General features: G+C 47.1%; 1 protein-coding gene across 3 annotated transcripts in view; it reads right to left on the bottom strand.

Moving 5' to 3' along the window:
- LOC100717999 (pseudouridine-5'-phosphatase-like) overlaps positions 1-18,825 on the bottom strand; it is a 57,208-nt gene that overhangs the window by 25,152 nt on the left and 13,231 nt on the right. For 2 of the 3 annotated variants that reach the window (XM_013145440.3, XM_063243267.1), the window contains exon 2: positions 5,085-5,303. In XM_013145440.3, coding sequence (XP_013000894.1) covers positions 5,085-5,232 — 148 coding nt within the window. In that variant the 5' untranslated portion in view covers positions 5,233-5,303. Of the gene's footprint in view, positions 1-5,084; positions 5,304-7,558; positions 8,185-18,825 lie in introns of those variants that run through there. The other variant, XM_063243268.1, reaches the window with a different exon arrangement.

Raw genomic sequence — 18,825 nt, 5'->3', positions numbered from 1 at the left:
CCTCTGTAAAGAATTGCAAGAATCTCACCTAATTGATACGTTAACCATTGTTGCCCTCTACAAACTACAGAAGTTGTGCTAAAACAAGCTAACAAGGGTTGTTAATCACTGTTAGGTGCCTCTATTCTCCCCTAAAGAGCTAAAGAAAACTAGAATGGCCCACTAATTTACACTTGTTTGAAGTAACTTGCTTGTGTGCAGAGAGATTTGCATATGAGTTTAACCCTTTACCTGACCTTGACACATAACCACCCTTTTCTGTTCTGTATGGCACCTTATTGCCTCCCTCTCCCCTCACCTATCTATCTAGGCCATAAAGAATTTGGGTTTCTGGTGACCTCTTCCCGACCTGGTGATGATCTGTCATAAAATGAGCCTGCCCCAATTTTAAGAACTGTTTAGCTTCAAAGAAATTACCGGGAAATACTATGGCCCAAACCCCAATCGGTGCTTTCCTTTTGTTCTGTATGCATCAAATGAGTTAGATATCAGATCTTTGTAAAACATAAGTTTCAGCTTCTTGTAACTCTTGACCCCTTCGCACCCACTAGCGAAAACGAGCTGTCCTGGGATAATTAACTGTCCACTTTCTTCTCCAAATATTGCTACAGATGTGCCACTCCGAGATAATGTCAGTCTGTAGGATGGGAGTAATTTGAGAAATACCAGGAACTCCCGAGATTGTCAGAGCTAAGTGGACAGCAATACAGTTTCCAGATTGGGGTCAACAAGTTTGATGGCTCTGCAGGTTTCTTTGTTTCTCCCCACCCCCCCTTTTCCTCCAGCCTCTTTTTAAAGTCCTCCCTTCAGTCTCTGGGGGTGGTCTCCAAATTGGCTCCCGGAGACTCGTTGCCAGGCCTGGAAATAAAGCCTTTGCTACCTAAATTTTCGGTCTCTTGTTTCCTTGGATTTTATACCGGGGCATGAGTTATAACAGTTTCCACTCCTGACGTTTGAGCCTGCACTTTCCTTGCGTTCCTCCCCCCTCTAGGGGAAATGTGGATTTCTGATCACCTGCCCCATCCTCCCTCCCCTGAGCAGGTTGCAGGGGCATCCCTGAACGCTGGCTCTGGGTGACCCGGCATCTCCTGTGTGACTTTGAGTTTCTCCTCCCCAGGGTTATCACGGCTTTTGCCCTCAGTCCCCCGGCTGTCTGCACACTGCACTCACATTCCTGTCTAAACACACACAGCTGAGGACACAGTGCACAGATACGATCACACCATTATTTTCCAAGGCAGACCTGCTATCTTTGGTAAGTACTAACTCCCAGGTGGGAAGCTAGTAAAAGTTAAGTACACACACACACACACACACACACACACACACACACACACACACACAAATATACACACACACAAACTTGTTTAAAAATACGATCTATAGATTAAAAAAAAAGAATGAAATAAGTCCTTTAACCTGTTGACCTGGAAGAGCTTAAAAAGAGGTAGATGCCCAGAAAGCCAAGCAGGGGAGCTGTGCAGGACCACGCCATCTTTGAAGGCTGGCTCCGGGCTTGGAGTTGCTCATGTTCTAGGATTTTCGATGACTTGTTCCTTTAAATGAGGTTATCACACCTCCAAGAGAAGTCCATAAAATACACTCATTAGCACCCTACCTAGAGGCCAGACCAGCCAGGTGCAGCGTGGCAGACTTTCAAAACTGAGACTTATGTCTCAGGACACAGGGCAAGAACTGTACAAAGAAAACCAGGTACAAGACCTGAGAGCAAAGGACATTTGCACATCCAATACATTAAGGGCACTTTGCATGCTGAAAAGGACTCTAGGTCAGGAAGTAAGCACGGTATTAAAAAAAAAAAAGGAAGACAACACAGATAATTAAAATCAGAAATAAAAAGCAGGAATTACAATCAATACCACAGAAACAAACAAGGCTTAGAGTGCATTTCATGGCAGAACGGATGCCCTCAAAATAGACTAGTTCCTAAGGCGGAACCATAAAGAAGCAGAGGATCCAAGGAAAGCTTGAAGCCCTGAGATTTAATGATGATGACGGTGATGTTTTGATGTTTCTGTTATTTTAGTTTTCCATTTTCTGGATCTACTGAGACAACAAAGCACTTAGCAAACAAGGAATCAAGGTAAACTAATAAAGGTCATATATACAAAGTTCACAGCTTACCACCTACTTAATGGAGACACTAAAAGCTTCTCTCTAAGATTAAGAACAAGGTGAGATGTTCTGACCCAGTATTAGAAGTCCTCGCCAGCAAAATTAGGCAAGAGAGATGATTTTATATCAGATCACACACCAGACTGTAAACCTAACAAAGCAGTTTAGAAAAGTTAAAAGGAAAATTAAAAATCAGATGCATTTCTCTACACGAAACAATATAAATTTTCAAAGTAAATTACACGATTCCACTCAAAATTACATAGAAACCTAATGCAGTATCTAGGAATAAACATATAAGAACTGAAACATCTCTGCATTGAAATCACAAAAGACTGCTGCAAGAAACCAAAGACACACATAAAACAATAGAATAGCAACAATAAAAACAATGAATGCAATAAAAGAAAGTAAAGAAAAGCGATAAAACAAAAATGCAACATAAATGCTCAAAATGTACAATAAATGTGACATTACATAACATTAATTATCATGATGTAAATTACTTATTTTCACATTGTAGGAAATCAGTCCCTAGACTCAAATGTTGGTGCCAATAATAAAGCACTTAAATGTCAAGGAAAAAAAAAAAAAAAAAACAAACAGATGCCTATAAATAAATGGAAAGACATCCCGCATCTGTGAGACTGCAAATCTTAGTACTATTAAGATCTTCACAGCTTAAGTTGCAGTCAGACGTTGCGAGGAGAACAATTATATACAGGACACAATTTACAATATTATTTTATGATGATCACCCAGAGTTAAATAAAAGAAAGTGCAAGAATCTGTCCACAACACTAAAGACCTAGAAAATGGAGCTGGGGGCCTGGATCCCACAGCAATGTCCTGCAAGAGTCCAGCTGAAGTCCAGCAGCCCATCACAGTGCCTCCCATGAATCCTGCTGGAGGCCTAGAGCCCCAGACAATGACTCATGCAAGGCTGTTTTATGGATCTGCGCTGGGAAGGCCCAAAGGTCAGAGGTGGAACCTAGAAAGTCTATGCCAGTCGGGGGAAAAATCTGTGCCATTAGGTTGACGGTTCTACACTGGAGCCAAGAAGCACACTCAAAATAAGGACCAGGGTTCCCCTGAAAAGCACCACAGCTATCCCAAAGTCCTCCAATAATAATGGCCAAGTTCATATCAGGGAAGCCAGGGTGACAAGCTCCTTGGAGAGAACCAACGGCTCCAAACAACAGCACCACTTAGGTTACAGGAGAAAGTTTCTGCAAGTCAAAAGATCTATCAGGGGACTGAAAGAAGTGACCTAGTGAATGTGCGATGGTGTTCCTAAAAGGCATTTCAAAACCGTAAGAGCCAGGCATGGTGGGACACGCTGGTAACCCTAGCACTTTGGAAGCGGGGACAGGAGAACCCTGAGCCTGAGACCCACGGTGGGTGCTGAGGCCTAACAGGCACCGATGAGAAAAGGGAGACACAGCAGATTTCGTTCAGAGGGTGTTTTAGACTTTGAAGAGTTCAGGAGAACTGCTGTGTAACCACGCAAACTGAGTCAACACTCACAAACTCCTGCGCCTTTAAATTAGGATGAAGATGTTATGCTTGATGCGAAGCACTTTGTTCTTATTTTCCTGAAACCACAATTAAGACTGTATGAAGGGTCTGGCTGTGTTTGCATCAAGAGTCGCCATGACTGACAACTTCTGGTGCAGCCGCTGTGGATAGATAAAGACGCATAGGGCGGTGTACCATGGAGCTGGTACTCACCGAGCCTGCGATGGAGACCTCGGCTTGTAGCAGATTCAGGGAGAATAATCACAAGCTCTGTGTGTGTGTGTGTGTGTGTGTGTGAGACATCCAAGGACAGACCATGTGAAGCTCTTGCAGGAAAACTCTAATTCCCAGGAACATTCACCTGGCAGGTTTGGAGATAATCGCTGTCTACGTATAACTATAAATAACAACATGCATTTCAAAATTGTGTGTGCACAATATTAATATAATTTTAAAACTAAAATTATACTACCATTATGAAGTACTGGTTTTTCCTCCCTGGGCGCCAGGAATTCTAAAGACAGAAGACAGTATTTGTACTGTCATCCTAGAGGTGTACTCAAGAGCCCATTTTGAGTACTGTCTGACCTGAAATGCAGGATGTCTGTCATTCTCACTTCTAGCACGAAGTCTACTTTCTAATGGAACCAGGGTGAATCGGACCGCAGGAATGGAGCAGCTTCTCCGAGGAGACACCAGATACTGAGACACGCATATTCCATCCAGGACTGGGGCAGTGAGGGTAGCTCAGTGGTAAGCTACTGCCCACCCTGTGTGAGACCTGGGTTCACTCTTCAGCACCCCCAAATAAATGGACAGACACACAAACACTAGAATGGTTATCTATGTGATGCACAGGCATACTGAAAATAAACTAGGGCTGCAATTTTTTTTATAATTAAACTCGTATGGGGAGCTTTAGCTCCTTATCAATTTATTAAAGTTTGAATAACTGCTGGAATTTTAATTCTGTGTCTGATTTCACGGAGGAAGAGGTGAAGCCACTTACTAGCGTGCCATATGAAGCAATTCTGACCTGAGTCTAATCTTGATTGAAACTAAATATAGGGCTGTGGTGTGGCTCAGTAGTGGAGTGCCAGCCAGGGCTGGATTTGACCTCTTGTACCACAAAAACAAAAATCTACATTAAATAAAGCTCAGGTGATTTTTGCACCCCAGACATCTGTGCAACTGAAGTCTGTTCTTTTAAGCAGGTGGATTGAACCTTCATCCTCTAGGGCCAATGGAGATCTCACGGGTGCAGTCCTGAGACTTAGCAAGATGCAACAAGATAAACTACGCATTCTGGACTTAAAGAGATGTACAGTGCTCCCAATGCTGAGGCACGGGATATGACAGCGGGAAGAAGCGGAGGAAGGAGGGAGGAGTAGGGAGGAAGGGCAGGGGAGGAGCAGAGGGTGAGGAAGTACCTGGCATGAGCTCAGCGGTGGGGAACAGTGCCTGTAACTTCCCATGGCACTCCTCCACCAGCTCCTCCTTGCACATGGGGAGCTGCAGGATGTCTATGATGATCTGGGCAGCTTCTAACGCTGTCTTCCCCATCATCAGTGACTTCATGTCTCAGCCATACTGCTTCCGGTAGCGACTGCAGATTTCTTGACACACCACTGAATACAGCCGCTCGGTATCTGCAGAGACAAAAACCAAGCGCAAAAGATGAAGAGATTTTTAGAATACGGGTCATAAAGTCTGTGTTACGGCAGCTTAAAATAACATGGGGTAGTCTCTGGACGGGAAAGTAGGACATGTTTAGATGTCCTGTTTGCTGAAAAGTGGCTAGGTCACCCCCTCCAGGAGGCTGGAATTCAAGTCTCTGGACCAATGACCTAGAAAGGTAGCCATCAGGAGAAAAATGAGATGTGGGTGACTGTTCTTCTGTTCACATGAACGTAATGGCCACGTACACTTGGGATCACCGACTGCAACCCACGGCATTTGGCATCATCTTGAATTTGCAGGCAAGCTCAAGAAGACACCCTCGGGGTCTGGGGTGGCACCCATGTGATGACACCCAACTGCGAGGTGCTGGGACATGCACAGAGCTATGTACTATCAACATCACAGAAAGGCAACAGGCTGGCCTGACGACGGGATCCCAGCTTGGGTCACACGAGGAGGATATGTATGGTTTCCACATGTCTGGGTTCTGCTCTCCATATCCCCATGAGGTGCATATGCACAGCGCTAATATGACAACTGTGGGGCATTAAAGTCCAGGCAGTGCCCAGGATCAGTCTTTCTAGTCTGGCTGACTAGTGGCAATCAACCAACCACGCATCAGTGTTGGAAACAGGCTGTGGAGACACTATTTCATGATGTTCCACCCTAGCCACGGCACTTTACTATGGAGCACTGGGGCTGGTATTACCAGTTATGGTTAATACTACAGTCAGCATTAGTGACCCCCGAACAGCACTGGATGTGTACCTGTGCAGCTGCCCATTTGGGTCATCCTAAGAAAGATTCCTGGAAGGGCATTGGGCAAGCAGTGTGTGCTCATGAGACGCTAGTGTTTTATCTTCTGCCTTCAGCATGGCTCTACAAGGTCAGCTCACCAAAAAGCTACCCAAGTGGCCAGTGCAAAGGCATGACCAGTGACCAGTGAACACTGCAGCTTGAAAACCAGGTAAGCAGCGTGGAGCTGACCATGATCTCAAGGGCCCAGTGAAGCCACAAAGCTTGTGTGTGGTAGCCTCCTATCCAGGGTCCTTCCTGATGTTGGGTTTCCTGGGGCATTCTGCACACCCCAAAAGCAGAGGTGGGGTGGGTCACACACGGCTAATGACAAAGTCACCGCACTTGTGTGACGGACACCCAACTCATGCTCTGATTCTGTTCTAGCTTTGGCACTGAGGCCCTGCCTCGGGTCAAGGACCCCCTCGTGGGATGGGTTGTGGAGCTACCCAGCTGGACCCCATGGTTCTCCAAAGAACTGAGTGACTCTGATGGCTTCCAGCTGGGCTTTCCAAGATGACATGGAAAAATGCAACAAAAGGTGTATAACCTATCTTCTTTCTACACTCAGAGATGCAGTACTGATTGACATCGAAAAACCGTGGCCACAAACAGTACGATGTATATGCACATGAGGCATAGAATCACAGACTGGAGTTATTTATCAATATTCTATCAGCATTATGCACATAATGGTATTGCCTCCAAGTTAACTTCAGTAGGTGGAGGTGTATAAACGCAAATCGTGCCTGTGCATACATACAAGCGTATATTTGAACCTATGTATTTACATGCATGTACACATGTGCTTATGCACACGCATGAATGTACAGTATATTTATATGCATCATATGCACATAAACACTGGCGTTTACCTGGAAGTGCCTAAGTCCATTGTGGAAGCTGTCAAGAGCGCAGACCCTTAGGACAGACATGGTTTCAGCAGGTGTGGACCCTGACACCTGCTCTCCTCAGAGGCCAGCGCTGGGGGCCACGTGGACCAGATGCAGGCACCAAGCATCCTGTCCTCTCTACAGTCCCTGGTTTTCTGGTGCTGCTTGCCGGCCTGTGCGCTTGACTCTTTGCATCCTTCTCACAGAAGAGGTGAGAACACAGCAGGCTCTGATCACTGCCCTGTCTCCCATCCACTATTTTTTGCTGCTGCTGTGATTTTTGGGTTTGCAAATCCCTGCAGGAACCCAGGTGCAGGCAGGTTTGGCAAGCGGAACTCTTTTGTACAGCCCTACACCCCTACCACCTGTGGGGTGGGCTTGGGGTTCCTGCTACCTCATACTCAGGCATGGGGACCCCCGGAGGGCAGTGCCCCTCATGCTGGTCTTGGGGCACGCTGCACCTGCTGCAGGAACTCTCTAGCTCTCCATTTGGAAGTGGGGCAGAGGCTGCCCCTTGGCCCCCCATCCCTGCTCACCTCAGCCCCTGGACACCTGGCCTGTGAAATGGACCTGTGTGTTCTGCAGTCACAGCAACAGAAAGAGTGCTTTTCTTCTTTCCTGTGGTTTCATGGTGTGGTGCAAGTGCCAGCGGCTGCCTTGCCAGGTCAATTTCGTCTTCAGCGCTTTGATTGTCTTCTTGTGTCTCTGCTACAGAGGCTGTACTTTACTGCAGGGCTGTAAATGGTATGAATGAAATCTCAGCCTCTCTACCCTTCTGGATCCTGGAAATTTTGACAGCGTGACCGGCAGGTTGGAGAAATCAGTGACCTCTTATTGAGTACAAAAGACGGCGAGCCTGGCCTTGAAGAGGAGGCCTCCTGGCGCGGTGCGTAGCAGAAGCCGCTGTATGGATCACAACCGAGTAATGGGAGGTTTGCTGGGCCCACCCTGCACTCGGCTTCACTAAAGGACTCATCTCGTCTCTTCTGCAGTACCAGGAGGGCTGAACGAGAAGGCGGGCGGGGAGGATCACCCACTAATGGGCACCGCTTTTAGTTCCCTCCTCGCGGAGAGGCAGAAAAACGGAGAAGGGCTCTCGGGGCAAGGAGACAGGCAGATTGGCAGCCAGGCAGTGCATTTTGCTTTCCTCTAGCAGGTGAGGCAGAAGTGAGTGAGAAAAGCAAAGGAAGGATGAGGGGGGCCAGGTGGGAAGGCAGAGCAACGTAAGGGGAGGGAGAGGGCGCCAAAGGAACCCCAGCTCCAAAGACACAAAAATAGCTGCATCCTTTAAAATGATTTAAAGAGTGTTTATTTAAAGATTAGAATGTCACAGAGCTTTTAATTTAAAACATACAGAGCCGGAGGATTACAAATCTGTAGGGGGACTACGCAGACAGCCGCTTTTCCTCACCATTTAGATGGAAATCACCGTAAATCCTCCTTAGAGTAAGGAAGGATCTAAACAAGTAATTAAATTCCTCAGACCCAGTGACACAACAGAGCTGGTGGCTGGCGGCATACTGGAAATTAAAGGCACCATCTTTCCAAAGGGGGCGTGGAGCTAAAATAAAATACAAGGGCGCAAAAGTGCTGGGCAGATCTAGCCCATATATATATATATATATATATATATATATATATATATATATATATATATGCCTTCTTCCCTGCTGAGCTTAAAGCCTTCATAAATTGCTTCTGTTTGCTCTACCAGGAAATCCAGATTTTGTTTTTGATAGGGTGTAGCGGGGGAAACCACGATGGACCTCAGGTGAGGACAGAAACCTGTGTGAAGCCAGAACTGCTTCTTGGCTGGCATGTGCGGGGCGCAGGTGGGTGCCTGGGGGGACCAGGTGAACCGTGGTGGTGGAAGGAGCCGGGAGGGGGGTGGAGGGGAAGGTAGGCACTGTTGTACTCTAAGAAAATAGCTTCGTTATATGTGTATTATAGCAAACCTGCAACGTGGCTTACTAAATGTGTTTTTTTTAATCCTTTTTCCCTAACTGATATGTTAAGTGACCTAATTGATATGTTGAGCAATACTCTCCTCTGTAAAGAATTGCAAGAATCTCACCTAATTGATATGTTAACCACTGTTGCCCTCTACAAACTACAGAAGTTGTGCTAAAACAAGCTAACAAGGGTTGTTAATCACTGTTAGGCGCATCTATTCTCCCCTAAAGAGCTAAAGAAAACTAGCATGGCCCACTAATTTACACTTGTTTGAAGTAACTTGCTTGTGTGCAGAGAGATTTGTGTATGAGTTTAACCCTTTACCTGACCTTGACACATAACCACCGTTTTCTGTTCTGTATGGCGCCTTATTGCCTCCCTCTCCCCTCACCTATCTATCTAGGCCATAAAGAATTTGGGTTTCTGGTGACCTCTTCCCGACCCGGTGATGATCTGTCATAAAATGAGCCTGCCCCAATTTTAAGAACTGTTTAGCTTCAAAGAAATTACCGGGAAATACTATGGCCCAAACCCCAATCGGTGCTTTCCTTTTGTTCTGTATGCATCAAATGAGTTAGATATCAGATCTTTGTAAAACATAAGTTTCAGCTTCTTGTAACTCTTGACCCATTCGCACCCACTAGCGAAAACGAGCTGTCCTGGGATAATTAACTCTCCACTTTCTTCCCCAAATATTGCTACAGATGTGCCACTCTGAGATAATGTCAGTCTGTAAGATGGGAGTAATTTGAGAAACACCAGGAACTCCCGAGATTGTCAGAGCTAAGTGGACAGCAATACAGTTTCCAGATTGGGGTCAACAAGTTTGATGGCTCTGCAGGTTTCTTTGTTTCTCCCCCCACCCTTTTCCTCCAGCCTCTTTTTAAAGTCCTCCCTTCAGTCTCTGGGACACAGTCTCCAAATTGGCTCCCTGAGACTTGCCACCAGGCCTAGAAATAAAGCCTTTGCTACCTAAATTTTCAGTCTCTTGTTTCCTTGGATTTTATACCGGGGCACAAGTTGTAACAGGCACAGAGCACTGTGGCCAGAGGCCAGGAAGCTGCCACGCATGATCAACAGGAGTGGCAGGTGTGCCTCCAGGTGGATGACACATGCTCCAGATGCAGTGACCCCTGCCCTGGAGGAAGGCTGGGGACCAATGCAACACACTCAATAATGTCTTCTGCAGACTATCCATGGGCGCTGTCAGTGTGGATACAACCAGGGACAGGCTGGGAAAAAGAGACTGTCCTGTCCTGGGCGACGTTTTTGCTATGATTTCCCACATCACAACTATTTACCTAGCATTTCAACCCTGTTAGGTGCTGATTTAGACAGGATTTAAAGGCCACTCCAGGAGGGTGTGCACCCATTATGTGCAAATACTATGCCCATTCATGTAAGAGGCTTGAGCATCCCTGGACTGAAGTCTCCGTGGGGATCCTGGAATCAAGGGTACATAGATGGTGAGGACTGACCAGCAAGGGGACATTCCTAAAATGCTTGCTGAAGCTGCACTAAAAATAAAACCAGCACCCACAGTGTGTCATGATGCACCTGAGCCTGCCCTTTTTCTAAGAGTTTCCAATGAGCAGGTGATGGGGAAGTGTGGAATAGAGGAGAACCAAAACCCCAGGCTGTTCACGCTAGGTGGTCCCCACTTCTGTTTCTCCCAGTGTGGAGGGGGCACAGCCATCAGCACGCCCTGAGGTGGGAAGCGAGGTCCAATGCCTTGGGCCCGAGATCTACAGAACCAGAGACTGGGCTGCACACAGGTGCTATGTGCCCTGCCCAACGGTCCAGAAAAGTGCAGGAAAGAGATCGGCTGAGCCGGATGTGTGTCTCCTGCAGAGCCTAACGTTCTGGACCCAGCGATTTAATACACAGATCAACCCTCACTAACCCCCAATTAAACCCATGGTATCAATTTAATGTCCAGATTCACGAGTAGAAATAAAAACTGAGATGATGCGCTCACCCTGATTTTTACATGTTCCTTTACATCACATCCCATTATCACACACACACACACACACACACACAGTCCTTTCCCATTTCCTCAACCCTGAATCAAATTTACATTCACGTATTTGTGGTGAAAGCAAAATTCCTTAAATAAGTAAGTGTAAAGCTGTCCCTTCCTTGCTAAACTTAATTGCAATGAATGATTCCAATTAATTGGAGTTCTCAGTTAATTGAGATTAAGTAATGCTGCATCCAAAGAGATGTGAATGACAATCAGAGTTCCACGTGCTCCTGGCCACAGGAATATCACCCCTTGGAAACAGATCCCAGTACGATGGTTTCCATTTCAGAAAAGCGCCTTGGAAGAGAAACAGTAACACCTTAATGGGACATACTGTCTTTAAAGGGAGGGAGGATTGCTCCATCTCACTCTTAGACTCAAGGAAAGGAGCATCTTCTTAGATCTGGGATCATTCGACCTGAAACAGTCGTGGCCCTTGGTGGCCTTGCTCTGAGAGTGGAACTAGAAATTTCATGTATCTGCCATCTATGCATGGTCTCACATGGGATCCGCTTTCTCGGCTCCCTTTTGGACAGATACAAAGGGAAAATAAAGGCCCAGTTCTGAAATTTGATTGGTCAGTGACACAGCCATGTTGAAAAGCCAAGTTTCGGTTACAGGAAATGGGAGGCTGGGTCTTGGCTGGAGAAAGGTTTACGCTTTCCAAACAGATCTGTGGGCTGCTCTCCCTGGGGCTCTGCCTGACCTTTCCACAGCACCTGGGGTTGTTTCTCAGCTCCCCCAGCCCCAAAGGAAGCCAGAGTTTTGAAGGTCACCCTGGGCTACAGCCCTTAAGCACCATCCCGGAGGCTTGATGTTCCTGCTAGTGTGGCAAAGGTGAGTCACCTGCCTGGAGGACCCTGCGAGCAGGGTGGCCTCACAGGGATGAAAGGCCTGACATCCAGCGCACCTTGACTATGGGGGTACTGCTCTCAGGGAGCTGAAGAAACTAGCTGACAAAGCAGGGAACCCACACAGCGGGCTTGGGGAACACACTTGATTGTCTCTCACAGGCCCTGAGTGGGAAGTGGACAGGGAAAATGGGGTAGGTGGTGGGGCTGACTGGGTTCCGATTGGCGATGGTGGCAAGGGTGGCACCCTGGCCTCCTGCCCGCAGGAGAGGCGGGCGTCTGTATCCCAGCTTATACTCATCGGCCCACTCAGGGCCACATCCCCTCTCTCAGGTTCCCAGTTCTGCCTGGGAGCCTGGCGAAGGCAGCTCAGGGTGCTGTATGAAGAAGCATGTCCGGTCCAATGGCCCTGGCCTCTTCCTCCTAGGATGCAGAAGATCTGCAAAGCCAGGGCCACACCAGCTTGCAGGTCCATGGCATTCAGGCTGAGTCAGGACCTGGACCACTGGCTGTAGCAGCTGGAAGCATGGGTCCTTAAGTTGCCTCCTGGTCTCTTCCTGACACTCACAACTCATAAGCAAAGCCTCGGCATGGTCCCAGCCGAACCCAGGTTCCCCTGCTGCCACACCTGGCCGGGCGCTGTCAGCTGAGAAGTCCTCACCATCTGTTCCTGATCCTCCCCTGATGCTGGCCATTCGGGACGCGCTATGCTTGCGGTACCCACTTAAGAAAACTTGGTTATGGGGTCAGGGAGTGGGAAGACAGAGGACCTACTTTCCTGGGGAAATGTCATCCTGAGGGGGACTCAGATGCCCACAGCCTTGGGTGGCACCTTGTGCCCCTTTCTCAGGGCCTGCCACCTGAGCTCATTCATGTAGTCTGCAGTTTTGGATCCTGACAGGTCGCTACGCAATGATTTATATAAAGCAGAATTCGAACCCACCAAAACTTTAATTTTCCCCTGAACTAAAATTCATTCCAAGTTTCTAATGGCTGAGCAGAGGCTGCACTGGGGCATATTTACAGACCTGGAATCTTTTGGGTCACCAAAGTATGTGGAGAGCTTACTACTTACTGATGAGAATCACAGAGGAAGGTTGTGGGGAGGCGGGTATCAACCTCAGATACGCAGAAATGGCACGTGACTGCCATGCAATGACACTCATGAGCCGGGTGACTGGGGTGCTAGGCACACAGAAGACTGCACAGCGGGGACCCAACAGCCCTTGCAATACCAAATCAAGCAGTCATCAGAAATGAAAAGCTCAATACAATTTCTTCAAAACAATACAGGGACACCCAGACTCTTACATGGTGCATAATTAAGAAAATGCCAATCTAGATGCTGGAATGCTGCCCTGATGTGGGGACCACGGATACAGGATGTCGGGCCAAGGATGACACCAATCATCCAATGACTTCTCTCTGAGACCTGACGTCAGGCGCAAGCTACAGTACCAACAAAACCCAAAAAACAGATTCCCAGTAAGTACTATGCAGAGGACAAGGCAGTAAGAATGGAAGAGGAAGAGAAGGGTAATGGTCCACATTTTCAGCAGACACCGCAAGCTCCAAACAGGCTGGCAGCACTTTTCCTGCAGCCACCTGCATCCTTTGTGCTGTACCTGACAGAAGAAAAGGACACACACAGTCCTTGGCTGTTTAATCTTTAAAATTCAGCTTTGTCGTTTAGCCTTTAAAACTCAGCTTGCACACAAGGTACGCTGTGTTTGGGTTTAGGAGTTTTAGACTGAAATGCAGAATCGAGGAGCATGGAATTAAGTGTGTCAGTAACACGTGCTTCAAATTAGAGGCCAGCTCTTAGAGAAAAGTATGCAAGGATGGCCCCAGCATGGCCCAGCAGCAGTGGGACAGTTTCCCAAGGGCCCTACAGAGCCAGCAGGAAAAATCAGTCTGGGGGGGGGGGACTCATTGCTTGCATATGTTTCCAGTAAATGTTGGATCTTAATTATTGTACCTGTAGAGCTCGCTCCTATGGTTAAAGGAACCAAATTAATAGTTCCCACCTTGGTCAGCTGTCAGGATGTGCTAATGCTATTGTTATTGCTAATGGTACTACTTCAGCCAGGATATCACATATACTGTAATCAGTTTTTCTCTCTTGTATGACCAACACTGTGATTACCTGGGGTACTAACCACATCACCATAGTCCAGTATGAAAGGCAGCGTGCAGAGCCAAATAGATAGCAATCTTCCATCCTTAATATATTGGGAAGGTAGATTCTTGGGACAGACCTCAAAACCAAGAATCACCTACACCTACAAGACATCACTGAGAAATACTAGTGATAAGGCTACCTTAATATGATAAACATGAAAACAGGACGAAAAATAGAAAACAGAAAATGACAAGACACAAACGCAAAATGCAACCCCAGGCCTCCAGTCCACGCAGGACAAGCTCAGAGTACAGTGAGATGGAAGAAATGGGAAGCTACATGCAGGAGTTTTCAGAAACGAGAGCAGAAATAAAAACAAAAGCAAAACAAATAACAGGGGCTATAGGAAATATAATCTCACATTAAAAAAAGGAAATGATGACCAAGATGAAAGGCAAGTCCAACAAATCTACAGCACACGCAAGTTACATAAATAGGGTAGCTTAGGAAATGATGCAGACGATCTGCAACCTCAGAAGGCACACGGTTCTGTCGGTACCTGTGTTTAAACCCTGAGACGGCGGACCTCTGGCTTCCAGCACTGAGCAGGAAGCCCTAGTTTTCAATCACTAGGTATGCAGCAACCTTTTACAGCACAGGTGTAACCCAACACAGAAAGCGCATTTGTAGTTTCTTTAAAAGTTCGGTCTATAACTGCTATTAAGCGGTAGGAGCATCTTGTCCTAGGCTGTTAGCTTTCTATCCATGTAACACATACCAGAGGTAAGTCAATATAAAAAGGAGGAAGGTTTATTTAGGCTCAGTTTCAGAAGGTTTAGTCCCTGACCGATGACTGGCTTCTCTGCTTTGGAGGAGACACCTCAGAGCTGGGAATCAGACCTTTGGACCCAAAGTTCTCATGGAAGATACCCTAAATGACCCAAAGAACTGTCAGTAGACCTCACTTCTTAAAGATTCCTCCAACCGGAATAGCAGCAAACTAGGAACCAAGCCTTGAAGCTACAGGTGTATGGCGACCCCCAAGACCCCATGAGTGTTAGCCAATAGAAAAGAGAGCATTTGTTTACATCGGGCCTATGTATAGATATTCATGGTGGCAGCTTGCTCTGGAATAGCTAAAGCCTGAAAAGGGGTCAGAAGAGCTTGGGCAGGAAAGGGGATATTCAAACTGTCATGTCTTCATACAACGAGCTGCTCCTTAAAGAAAGCCACGGCAGGAACAAACAGGATTGGGCTCCCTAGTGCAAGACAGCAGATAAAAACAAGGCAACAGGCCACCGTGGGAACACCAGAGGCTGAGTGAAGTACAAACGGGAGAGGTCCATTTTGTTCACTGCTATGGAGGTTCAGGAGCACAGTGCCCTGTGAGATCAGCTCAGATGAGAGCATCACAAAGCCAGGACATCCTACATGCATGATGAGTGCCTACGGAGAGGTGCTGTGTTGCTGCAAGCACCCTATTTCCTGGGAACCAGCCAGTGCCAGCAACCTGAGCCAAACATGGAAGAGCGCGTTCCCTGCAACCTTACTCCTTTATGCTCTTTTTAAGGTTCTGTCACCCCAACACTGTGAGGCTGCAGGGGCGGCCAGGCTCTTACCCCCAGGGTTGTCTGTGGGGGGGTGTCACCGGTGGGGAGCAGAAGCAGGGCACAACCCCAATACAGCCACAGGGTGTCTTCAGGTCCACATTCCATGCCCACACCTTCCCAGATAAAAGCAGGCTCCACCTCATTTTCTGTATAATTATGGGGGAGGTGGAAGAGAAGGGATCATTTAAAGAGAAGAGCCAGTGAGATACCCTGGCTCCCTGCGGGTGACGGCATGCCCCGGACCTGGAAATTGGGGGCTCCTCGGAGAGAAGACACTGTAGGTAAGGGGCTCCTGGCTTGCTCAGTGGCAGGAGGTGTGCCAGGGCTGCCCTGCAGCTCCAGCCAAACACTTGTGAGGATCAAGAGTGTCGGATCCAGGTGTGCACAGTGGAGAGGGTCCAAAATCTGTACCTTGGGCTATGTGAGGGAGCGTGGTTCAGGAACCTGGCAGGTATGGGATGAAAGGACTGTTTATTCACCTGTAGGAGAAGCTGGCAGGCATAACTAAGCGACAAGAGCCTAGGATGCAAACTAGAGGGTGCCAGTGTCGGGGGCATAAGGGTACGCACTCTCTCCGGTTCTCTGACAAAGCCTTTTGAATGAAATGCTTTCCTGATCCCAGACAGCTCACCTCATTCTTATGTCTGTCTTCCTTATTGGGCCTGCCTGGAATCCCACACAGCAGAGTGGCAGAAGGTGGAGGAGCCTGCTCATGTGTGTCCTGTAAGGAGGCAGCGGCTGTTGCCATAGTGTGCCCGCCTCCCTCTGCATTGCGAGGGGCAGCAGAGAGGCTTCTTCTCTGCAGTCCTGGCAGGCTCAGGACCAGCCTCGGGCAGCGCCCCGAGCCAATGGGGTGTTCCTGCTAGTTCACAGGATGCGCTAGGATCTGGAGTCCCTCCCCACTGACGTGAAACACTCTCTGGGAAAAGGCTTGCCTCCCGAGACGGATTCCTTGAAACTATCACCAGTCCCTGTGGGTGGCACATAAGGATGACGTCCCTGTCATTCATCACGGGGTTGTGGTGTGCCTAGGGACCTCATCCACATTCTTTTTACTTCCCAGGTCCTCTCACAACTTCTAGGTCTCCTTCCTGTTTGCAGAAGCTCAATCTCCCCAGTTCCTATTATCCAGCTTCTGTTTTTTCTCATATTTAAATAGACCCTACTGAACCCCCCCCCCAAAAAAAAAGTTGTAACTTGAAGGTATCACCCATTGAAGATTTGTTACCCATCACCTATTCAAGATTTGCGGTGCTGGGGGCATAACTTCGTTGTGGAGCACACGATTACTATGTGCAAGACCAGGGTCGATGAGCAGCGGGTCCAAAGAGGGAAGAGGTCTATCAATTTTAACTTTTGCTTTTTGTTTTCGAAAACACCATCAAGTCAGGTTTAAAAACGCTTTAAAACATAATTCCTTTGGTATATACGTATTTTAGGGGTTTCATTATCCAGCAACCACAACAAAACAATCTCTGGCATCTTTTCTGAGTTTTGCTATGTTACTTACACAGAACGGCGATGCTGTAATTTCCTTCCCTCCTTCCTCACCTCCCTCCTCTTCCTTTACCATCCCCGTGTCTCTCCAGCTCCCTCTCCTCTCCCTCTGGACCCTAAAGCATTGATTCCCAGCTGGGAGTTGATTTTGCCCCTCGAGAGACACCCTATAGAGCACTGTAAATGTGTTTTTAATGAAACTTTTTTTTCTATGTGATTTAAAAGGAAAGTGCATGACGTAATGATTGTTAACCTCTATGATGGGCACAGAAAGAGGAAAGGTGTCATTTCCATGTCAAGAGCAAAAGCACAGATGGGAGAAGGAACTTAAGTTACTGCAAGTGGCCTGTGGGGTATTTACATTAATTGGTACTAATGCAAACTACTCTGCTATAAATGGAGATGTTTACTGTAACCTGCAGAACCACCACAAAGCAAGAGTTTCAGAAATATCGAGCAAAAGAACAGCCCAGGGTGCAGGGCCTGGATTTAACCTCCAGTAACACAAAGGAAAGATTCTGTTAATCCTACTGCATCCCCTTTTCTCTCTCTCTCTCTCACTGTTTTTTTTTTTTTTGCAATTTTTATTTTAAAGAGAATAAAGCCAAGAAAAATAAACAGAATAAAGCCAATCAAAACTAAACAGTGTGACACAGAACTTCAAAACAAGGTAATAGGAAACCAGCAACGGTTACCGTAATGCCTCTTATTGTCTTCAAAACAGCTGCCCATACCTTCGGGCATAGTCAAATCAAACAAAACAGGACAGAACCAATAAAAACGAAACGATGAACACAATAAAGGACTTCAAAACAAGGTAACAGTACATCCAAAATGGCTAGCACAATGTATCTGGTCATCTTTGAAATAGCTGTCCATTCCATCAATCGGAGCAAAACAGAATAAAACCAAACCAAACCGAACAATGAAAAAGACATAGGAATTCAAAATATTGAATAGCTGTTACACTGCATATTGTCATCCTCTGAACAGATGATCAGACTACCAGCTTTAGGCCTGCCAAGTCAGCAAAACACTAAACACTACAAGCATGAAGCTGTGTTTTCCTCAATAGCTATCATCAAGCCTGTGTTTCTCCAGACTGGCCAGTCACTTGGGGTAGGGGACAGGACCTTGGCTCTTCTTGTCTCCCAGCCCACACATTTGCGGACTGCTGGGCTGTTGAACAAGAAGCCAACAAGAAGCCAAGCCCTCCCTGCGAGATGCCACAGTAATCTTTTATGAGGGGTTCACAGCTGGAAGTCCAGGGGGTCAGCAGACAGTGGTTAGCCATTGTCAGAAACAACTCCGCATAGGTGGGGGAAGAAATAGCATGCGCAGGCTTCACCATTTCTGCAGAATTACGGCATAAAGATGAACCCCACTCTTATTGGATTACCTGGTGGAGGAGGGTTTCTTTCTTTGCATTTTCCCATCATGCTATGATGCCTCCAATGTGGGTGATGTGGATCATTTTTGAATTTTAGAAAAATCCAATCGCAGAACTCCACAGGGATGTGCCCCTGCCCAAAGCCTCTTCTTCAGAGGTACTTTCCAGAGGCCACCACACCTGGCTGGGGGGACCACCCTTCTACTACTACTGATACAGTCACAACCCCATCTACCAGGGGCCCATGAGAAGGAACGCAGGGCAGCACATTCAGTGCAGACGTTGCATTTTAAGAAAGGATTGGACAACACACATCACTGTGAGACCTGGAAAGCATGTTGAGAACGGAAACTG

Source organism: Cavia porcellus, unplaced genomic scaffold (genome assembly GCF_034190915.1).
Source record: "Cavia porcellus strain 051 isolate PalLab524CR breed Dunkin Hartley unplaced genomic scaffold, mCavPor4.1 scaffold_37, whole genome shotgun sequence".
NCBI classification, from domain to species: Eukaryota; Metazoa; Chordata; class Mammalia; order Rodentia; family Caviidae; genus Cavia; species Cavia porcellus.
This window is presented reverse-complemented; position numbering and strand designations above follow the sequence as displayed.